General features: G+C 41.6%; 1 protein-coding gene across 1 annotated transcript in view; it reads left to right on the top strand.

Annotated features, from left to right (window-relative positions):
• The window catches only part of LOC121554578 (calpain-5-like), a 19,415-nt gene extending 15,616 nt beyond the window's left edge, over nucleotides 1-3,799 (top strand). Inside the window, exons 11-13 of the mRNA XM_041868198.2 lie at nucleotides 1,074-1,192; nucleotides 3,122-3,258; nucleotides 3,390-3,799. Coding sequence (XP_041724132.2) covers nucleotides 1,074-1,192; nucleotides 3,122-3,258; nucleotides 3,390-3,566 — 433 coding nt within the window. The 3' untranslated portion in view covers nucleotides 3,567-3,799. The remainder of the gene's footprint in view (nucleotides 1-1,073; nucleotides 1,193-3,121; nucleotides 3,259-3,389) is intronic.
• Nucleotides 3,800-9,768: the final 5,969 nt, after the last annotated feature.

Raw genomic sequence — 9,768 nt, 5'->3', positions numbered from 1 at the left:
GCAGGAAGGGGGAATGGTGTGAATGTTAGAAATGAAGGAATGGTGTGAATGTTAGGAATTAAGGAATGGTGTGAATGTTAGGAATTAAGGAATGGTGTGAATGTTAGGAATTAAGGAATGGTCTGAATGTTAGGAATGAAGGAATGGAATGTATCTTATGAATGAAGGAATGGTGTGAATGTTAGAAATGAAGGAATGGTGTGAATGTTAAGAATGAAGGAATAGTGTGAATGTTAGGAATGAAGGAATGGCGTGAATGTTAGGAATGAAGGAATGGCATGTATCTTAGGAATGAAGGAATGGAATGTATCTTAGGAATGAAGTAATGGAATGTATCTTAGGAATGAAGGAATGGAATGTATCTTAGGAATGAAGGAATGGAATGTATCTTAGGAATGAAGGAATGGAATGTTTCTTAGGAATGAAGGAATGGCATGTATCTTAGGAATGAAGGAATGGAATGTATCTTAGGAATGAAGGAATGGAATGTATCTTAGGAATGAAGGAATGGAATGTATCTTAGAAATGAAGGAATGGAATGTATCTTAGGAATGAAGGAATGGAATGTATCTGAATGGAATGTATCTTAGGAATGAAGGAATGGAATGTATCTTAGGAATGAAGGAATGGAATGTATCTTAGGAATGAAGGAATGGAATGTATCTTAGGAATGAAGGAATGGAATGTATCTTAGGAATGAAGGAACATAATGTATCTTAGGAATGAAGGCATTAAGAATGTCAAGTGTTTGTCTGAGTTTCCTTTGCATTTAGCATGTCAGCACCGGATAATGATTGATTGTATCGATTCTCCCTCTTTTCCACTTTACTACAATTATTTAGCTATTTTATTTAATCACTTTTTATTCTGTCTTCCTGCCCGTCTCTCTCTCTCTCTCCATCCCTGTCTCTCTCTCTCTCCCCATCCCTGTCTCTCTCTCTCTCCATCCCTGTCTCTCTCTCTCTCCCCATCCCTGTCTCTCTCTCTCCCCATCCCTGTCTCTCTCTCTCTCCCCATCCCTGTCTCTCTCTCTCTCCCCATCCCTGTCTCTCTCTCTCTCTGCCTTCTCTTAGTGAGTTGAGAGAGGAGTTGCCTGCTCCCTCACTGTGGCAGTGTTGTCTTCCCCAGCCCATTATAGTGACCACCGTCCACCTACGTCGAGCATCTGGACTCAGCCAGCCTAAACAGACCGGTATATACTGTATGACATCACTGTGGCATTACGAAATAACATTATCATAACATAGAGTGGGGAAAAAAGTATTTAGTCAGCCACCAATTGTGCAAGTTCTCCCACTTAAAAAGATGAGAGAGGCCTGTAATTTTCATCATAGGTACACGTCAACTATGACAGACAAATTGAGGAAAAAAAATCCAGAAAATCACATTGTAGGATTTTTAATGAATTTATTTGCTAATTATGGTGGAAAATAAGTATTTGGTCACCTACAAACAAGCAAGATTTCTGGCTCTCACAGACCTGTAACAACTTATTTAAGAGGCTCCTCTGTCCTCCACTCGTTACCTGTATTAATGGCACCTGTTTGAACTTGTTATCAGTATAAAAGACACCTGTCCACAACCTCAAACAGTCACACTCCAAACTCCACTATGGCCAAGACCAAAGAGCTGTCAAAGGACACCAGAAACAAAATTGTAGACCTGCACCAGGCTGGGAAGACTGAATCTGCAATAGGTAAGCAGCTTGGTTTGAAGAAATCAACTGTGGGAGCAATTATTAGGAAATGGAAGACATACAAGACCACTGATAATCTCCCTCGATCTGGGGCTCCACACAAGATCTCACCCCCGTGGGGTCAAAATGATCACAAGAACGGTGAGCAAAAATCCCAGAACCACACGGGGGGACCTAGTGGATGACCTGCAGAGAGCTGGGACCAAAGTAACAAAGCCTACCATCAGTAACACACTACGCCGCCAGGGACTCAAATCCTGCAGTGCAAGACGTGTCCCCCTGCTTAAGCCAGTACATGTCCAGGCCCGTCTGAAGTTTATTAGAGTGCATTTGGATGATCCAGAAGAGGATTGGGAGAATATCATATGGTCAGATGAAACCAAAATAGAACTTTTTGGTAAAAACTCAACTCGTCGTGTTTGGAGGACAAAGAATGCTGAGTTGCATCCAAAGAACACCATACCTACTGTGAAGCATGGGGGTGGAAACATCATGGTTTGGGGCTGTTTTTCTGCAAAGAGACCAGGACGACTGATCCGTGTAAAGGAACGAATGAATGGGGCCATGTATCGTGAGATTTTGAGTGAAAACCTCCTTCCATCAGCAAGGGCATTGAAGATGAAACGTGGCTGGGTTTTTCAGCATGACAATGATCCCAAACACACCGCCCGGGCAACGAAGGAGTGGCTTCGTAAGAAGCATTTCAAGGTCCTGGAGTGGCCTAGCCAGTCTCCAGATCTCAACCCCATAGAAAATCTTTGGAGGGAGTTGAAAGTCTGTGTTGCCCAGCGACAGCCCCAAAACATCACTGTTTTAGAGGAGATCTGCATGGAGGAATGGGCCAAAATACCAGCAACAGTGTGTGAAAACCTTGTGAAGACTTACAGAAAACGTTTGACCTGTGTCATTGCCAACAAAGGGTATATAACAAAGTATTGAGAAACTTTTGTTATTGACCAAATACTTATTTTCCACCATAATTTGCAAATAAATTCATTAAAAATCCTACAATGTGATTTTCTGGATTATTTTTTCTCATTTTGTCTGTCATAGTTGACGTGTACCTATGATGATAATTACAGGCCTCTCTCATCTTTTTAAGTGGGAGAACATGCACAATTGGTGGCTGACTAAATACTTTTTTTCCCCACTGTACATGATCAATATCATAACATACATTATAAACATACATTATCAATATCATAACATACATTATAAACATACATGATCAATATCATAACATACATTAAAAACATACATTATCAGAAAATACATTACCATCATACGGAATGGTGGCTTTTACCAACAACTGACCACATCTAGTCTCATTGTATACAAACCTCGATATCTATCTTTTACAAGACTACCTAGACCACAAAGTGAGACTAATTGTATATGTATTGTGTTTGTCTTTGTGTTGTGTAGCACCAGATGTGCATGCTGTGATCTGGTGTGAGGATGACACCATAAGAACACATGTGTTCAAGGAGGATGGAAACCCAGAGTTCAATATGAGGGCCATTTTCTACAGGAGATACCCAGACGCACATATTAGCATTGAGGTTAGAAATATACACATCTCTGTGACACAAACAAAGTATTATGATTCAAGTTATATTCAGGGGCGTAATATTTGCTTTTCTTTGGGTGTGTGTACGTGTGTGTATGCTTGCATGTGTGTGTGTGTGTTTAGTTGTGGTGCCATGGTCTACTGTGGGACACACTACTGGGCAGGGCTCGCCTCCAGACTAGCGACAGCGAGAAGGGGAGGAGCCGAGTGATTGATCTGCAGGGTGGCCAATCACGGTCAGGATCCAGGGGCTGTATCTATGTGGAGACCTCATCCAGCAAATGCCTAACAGACTTATAACTGACAGCTGTGGCTTGTTCCACCCACGATACAACCATGCAATCAATGTTTTTTTGGAAGAGGCCGCAGATTTGGACGAAGATGGTACCGGTTCAATAGCTTTATCCATTTGGGGTAAAACAATTAATAAATTGGGACTCCCATAAATAACAATGACAAATACCTCTTTGATTTAACTTAATGCATATACACTGAACAAAAATATAAAAGCAACATGTAAAGTGTTGATTCCATGTTTCATGAGCTAAAATAAAATATCCCAGAAATTTTCCATACGCACAAAAAGCGTATTTCTCTCAAATTATGTGCACAAAATTGTTTACACGATGTTAGTGAGCATTTCTTCTTTGCCAAGATAATCCATCCACATGACAGGTGTGGCATATCAAGAAGCTGATTAAACAGCATGATCATTACACAGGTGCACTTTGTGCTGGGGACAATAAAAGGCCACTCTAAAATGTGCAATTTTGTCACACAACACAATGCCACATATGTCTCAAGTTGAGGGAGCCTGCCACTGGCATGCTGACTGCAGGAATGTCCACCAGAGCTGTTGCCGGAGAATTTAATGTTAATTTCTCTACCACAAGTCGCCTCCAACGTCATTTTAGAGAATTTGGCAGTGCGTCCAACCGGTCTCACAACTTGTGTGGGCAAGTGGTTTGCTGATGTCAACGTTGTGAACAGAGTGCCTCATGGTGGCAGTGGGGTTATGGTATGGGCAGGTATAAGCTACGGACAAAAAAACACAATTGCTTTTTATCTATGGCAATTTTAATGCACGGAGATACCATGACGAGATCCTGAGGCCCATTGTCGTGCCATTCATCCGCTGCCATTTCTCATGTGATCTGTACACAATTCCTGGAAGCTGAAAATGTCCCAGTTCTTCCATGGCCTGCATACTCACCAGACATGTCATCCATTGAGCATATTTGGGATGCTCTGGATCTAAGTGTACGACAGTGTGTTCCTGTTCCCGCCAATATCCAGCAACTTCGCACAGCCATTGAAGAGGAGTGGGTCAACATTCCACAGGTCACAATCCACAGCCTGATCAACTCTATGCAAAGAAGATGTGTCGCGCTTTATGAGGCAAATGGTGGTCACACCAGATACTGATTGGTTTTCTGATCCACGCCCATACCTTTTTTTAAAGGTATCTATGACCAACAGATGCATAGCTGTATTCCCAGTCATGTGAAATCCATAGATTCGGGCCTAATGAATTGATTTCAATTGACTGATTTCCTTATATGAACTGTAACTCAGTAAAATCTTTTAAATCGTTGCATGTTGCATTCATATTTTGTTCAGTATAGTTATGAGACCTCTGAGCACTACTGAGTAAAGGGGAATAATTTGGAACACAAAAGCAGCACAGTGATCAGTTTGTTGTTCACCACTAGTGCAGTGGTTAATGTGTAAAATACATGCCCTGGTTTTACATCTCTGCTGGTCAGACCATGTAGGGCACAGCATTATCCTAAAAAAAATAATCAAATTGTGACACATTATTGGTTCTGGACACTTACAGTGGGAAAAAAAAGTATTTAGTCAGCCACCAATTGTGCAAGTTCTCCCACTTAAAAAGATGAGAGAGGCCTGTAATTTTCATCATAGGTACACATCAACTATGACAGACAAAAAGAGAAAAAAAATCCAGAAAATCACATTGTAGGATTTTTTATGAATTTATTTGCAAATTATGGTGGAAAATAAGTATTTGGTCAATAACAAAAGTTTCTCAATACTTTGTTATATACCCTTTGTTGGCAATGACACAGGTCAAACGTTTTCTGTAAGTCTTCACAAGGTTTTCACACACTGTTGCTGGTATTTTGGCCCATTCCTCCATGCAGATCTCTAGAGCAATGATGTTTTGGGGCTGTCGCTGGGCAACATGGACTGTCAACTCCCTCCAAAGATTTTCTATGGGGTTGAGATCTGGAGACTGGCTAGGCCACTCCAGGACCTTGAAATGCTTCTTACGAAGCCACTCCTTCGTTGCCCGGGCGGTGTGTTTGGGATCATTGTCATGCTGAAAGACCCAGCCACGTTTCATCTTCAATGCCCTTGCTGATGGAAGGAGGTTTTCACTCAAAATCTCACGATACATGGCCCCATTCATTCTTTCCTTTACACGGATCAGTCGTCCTGGTCCCTTTGCAGAAAAACAGCCCCAATGCATGAAGTTTCCACCCCCATGCTTCACAGTAGGTATGGTGTTCTTTGGATGCAACTCAGCATTCTTTGTTCTCCAAACACGACGAGTTGAGTTTTTACCAAAAAGTTCTATTTCGGTTTCATCTGACCATATGACATTCTCCCAATCCTCTTCTGGATCATCCAAATGCACTCTAGCAAACTTCAGACGGGCCTGGACATGTACTGGCTTAAGCAGGGGGACACGTCTTGCACTGCAGGATTTGAGTCCCTGGCAGCGTAGTGTGTTACTGATGGTAGGCTTTGTTACTTTGGACCCAGCTCTCTGCAGGTCATTCACTAGGTCCCCCCGTGTGGTTCTGGGATTTTTGCTCACTGTTCTTGTGATCATTTTGACCCCACGGGGTGAGATCTTGCGTGGAGCCCCAGATCGAGGGAGATTATCAGTGGTCTTGTATGTCTTCCATTTCCTAATAATTGCTCCCACAGTTGATTTCTTCAAACCAAGCTGCTTACCTATTGCAGATTCAGTCTTCCCAGCCTGGTATAGGTCTACAATTTTGTTTCTGGTGTCCTTTGACAGCTCTTTGGTCTTGGCCATAGTGGAGTTTGGAGTGTGACTGTTTGAGGTTGTGGACAGGTGTCTTTTATACTGATAACATGTTCAAACAGGTGCCATTAATACAGGTAACAAGTGGAGGACAGAGGAGCCTTTTAAAGAAGAAGTTACAGGTCTGTGAGAGCCAGAAATCTTGTTTGGTTGTAGTTGACCAAATACTTATTTTCCACCATAATTAGCAAATAAATTCATTAAAAATCCTACAATGTGATTTTCTGGATTTTTTTTCCTCAATTTGTCTGTCATAGTTGACGTGTACCTATGATGAAAATTACAGGCCTCTCTCATCTTTTTAAGTGGGAGAACTTGCACAATTGGTGGCTGACTAAATACTTTTTTCCCCACTGTACCAGCTGCCAAGGTTATCTGAAGTTGTGTACATACAGTGGGGAAAATAAGTATTTAGTCAACCACCAATTGTGCAAGTTCTCCCACTTAAATAGATGAGAGAGGCATGTAATTTTCATCATAGGTACACGTCAATTATGACAGACAAAATGAGAAAAAAAATTCCAGAAAATCACATTGTAGGATTTTTAATGAATTTATTTGCAAATTATGGTGGAAAATAAGTATTTGGTCAATAACAAAAGTTTCTCAATACTTTGTTATATACCCTTTGTTGGCAATGACACAGGTCAAACGTTTTCTGTAAGTCTTCACAAGGTTTTCACACACTGTTGCTGGTATTTTGGCCCATTCCTCCATGCAGATCTCCTCTAGAGCAGTGATGTTGTGGGGCTGTCGCTGGGCAACACGGACTTTCAACTCCCCTCCAAAGATTTTCTATGGGGTTGAGATCTGGAGACTGGCTAGGCCATTCCAGGACCTTGAAATGCTTCTTACGAAGCCACTCCTTCGTGCCCGGGCGGTGTGTTTGGGATCATTGTCATGCTGAAAGACCTAGCCACGTTTCCTCTTCAATGCCCTTGCTGATGGAAGGAGGTTTTCACTCAAAATTTCACGATACATGGCCCCATTAATTCTTTCCTTTACACAGATCAGTCGTCCTGGTCCCTTTGCATAAAAACAGCCCCAAAGCATGATGTTTCCACCCCCATGCTTCACAGTAGGTATGGTGTTCTTTGAATGCAACTCAGCATTATTTGTCCTCCAAACACGACGCAGTTTACTTTTTTACCAAAAAGTTATATTTTGGTTTCATCTGACCATATGACATTCTCCCAATCCTCTTCTGGATCATCCAAATGCACTCTAGCAAGCTTTAGACGGGCCTGGACATATACTGGCTTAAGCAGGGGCACACGTCTTGCACTGCAGGATTTGAGTCCCTGGCGGCGCAGTGTGTTACTGATGGTAGGCTTTGTTACTTTGGTCCCAGCTCTCTGCAGGTCATTCACTAGGTCCCCCCGTGTGGTTCTGGGATTTTTGCTCACCGTTCTTGTGATCATTTTGACCCCACGGGGTGAGATCTTGCGTGGAGCCCCAGATCGAGGGAGATTATCAGTGGTCTTGTATGTCTTCCATTTCCTAATAATTGCTCCCACTGTTGATTTCTTCAAACCAAGCTGCTTACCTATTGCATATTCAGTCTTCCCAGCCTGGTGCAGGTCTACAATTCTGTTTATGGTGTCCTTTGACAGGTCTTTGGTCTTGGCCATAGTGGAGTTTGGAGTGTGACTGTTTGAGGTTGTGGACAGGTGTCTTTTATACTGATAACAAGTTCAAACAGGTGCCATTAATACAGGTAATCGAGTGGAGGACAGAGGAGCCTCTTAAAGAAGAAGTTACATGTCTGTGAGAGCCAGAAATCTTGCTTGTTTGTAGGTGACCAAATACTTATTTTTCCACCATAATTTGCAAATAAATTCATTAAAAAAATCCTACAATGGAATTTTCTGGATTTTTTTTTCTCAATTTGTCTGTCATAGTTGACGTGTACCTATGATGAAAATGACAGGCCTCTCTCATCTTTTTAAGTGGGAGAACTTGCACAATTGGTGGCTGACTAAATACTTTTTTTCCCCACTGTAATAAGTAGGCCGAATCCCTTTTAATGACTTTAGGGAAAAAATGTGTGCTATCGTTAAAATGTTATCTTCTTTCTTTTTTCTCATGCAGGTAAGCACGATAGGTATTCTCAAAATATGTAAATAAATTATTTTGGCTTTGGCACTGGCTCTTTTTACTGGCAGATGTATCAGCACATACTTTAATAACCAACAGGAAACAGTTTGTCACAAGACGAAGCACGAAAGTAAGTCGCACAAAATCAAATGACCGTGGATTTATGTTTTTGTTAATGAATCTGCTTGTGAAATATGGACTGTTTTGTGTGTATTATTGTAATGGATTCTCCCCAATTTCGTGATATCCAATTGCGATCCAATCACGATTTTGTCTCATCGCTGCAACTCCCCAACGGGAGAGGCGAAGGTCGAGTCATGCGTCCTCCGAAACATGACCCCCCTAACCACGGTCCTTAACACCTGCCCGCTTAACCCGGAAGCCAGCTGCACCACTGTTCAACTGATGACCAAAGTCAGCCTGCAGGCGCCCGGCCCACCACAAGGAGTCGCTAGCGCGCGATGAGCCAAGTAAAGCCCCCCCGGCCAAACCCTCCCCTAACCCGGGCGACGCTAGGCCAATTGTGCGCCGCCCTATAGGCCCTGTTATAGTGTTCTTAACTATGTAGTAATTCATGTTCTTTACTTTATCTTTTGAAAATAAACACGTAAAAATATTCTGGGGATGAGCATGCACATCTTCAATTCAATATGTACTCATTGTTCCTCTTTATTGTATTTTAACTATATTGCAAGTAAAAGCCTTGGGCAGCGAGTTGATACAATTCCAAGTCTGGAAGGTTAAAACCGCCATCAGACTTAGGAAGATGTAAAATGTTCCTTTTTATTCTATGATTTTTATTTGGCCATATAAAGTCTGTTATGACCGAGTATACTTTTTTAAAGAAAGTCTTCGGTGGGGTAATTGGTATTACCGAAAATAGAAAAACTTTGGGAGCCATGCCATTCTGAAGAGGTTTATTCTACCTGTAAGATTTATAGGAAGATTGTTCCATTTAATTAAATCTGCTTTCATGTTTGTTGTCACAATTTTTGTAGTCCAATTAAAGGATTATGATGACATCATTTTGTGACGTTTTGGTTTGTTTTGGTCTTCAGCAAGAGTTTTGTTGGCTGTTCATGCACACAATTCTTTGTTGTTGAGGCAAGCCAAAGTTCAGGAGCCAAAGTCTACGCCCCTTCGTCAGTCATTGGTCAACAGTAGGGATTTTTTAATAAAGTGTTTGTTGACATTCAACAATAAACAGTTTTTCATGCACATTTTTCACTAGAGAAATACTGCACTAAACATCTTATTTACAGTGGCTTGTGAAAGTATTCACCCCCCTTGGCATTTTTCCTATTTTGTTGCCTTACAACCTGGAAT

Source organism: Coregonus clupeaformis, chromosome 39, assembly GCF_020615455.1.
Source record: "Coregonus clupeaformis isolate EN_2021a chromosome 39, ASM2061545v1, whole genome shotgun sequence".
Classification (NCBI taxonomy): domain Eukaryota; kingdom Metazoa; phylum Chordata; class Actinopteri; order Salmoniformes; family Salmonidae; genus Coregonus; species Coregonus clupeaformis.
This window is presented reverse-complemented; position numbering and strand designations above follow the sequence as displayed.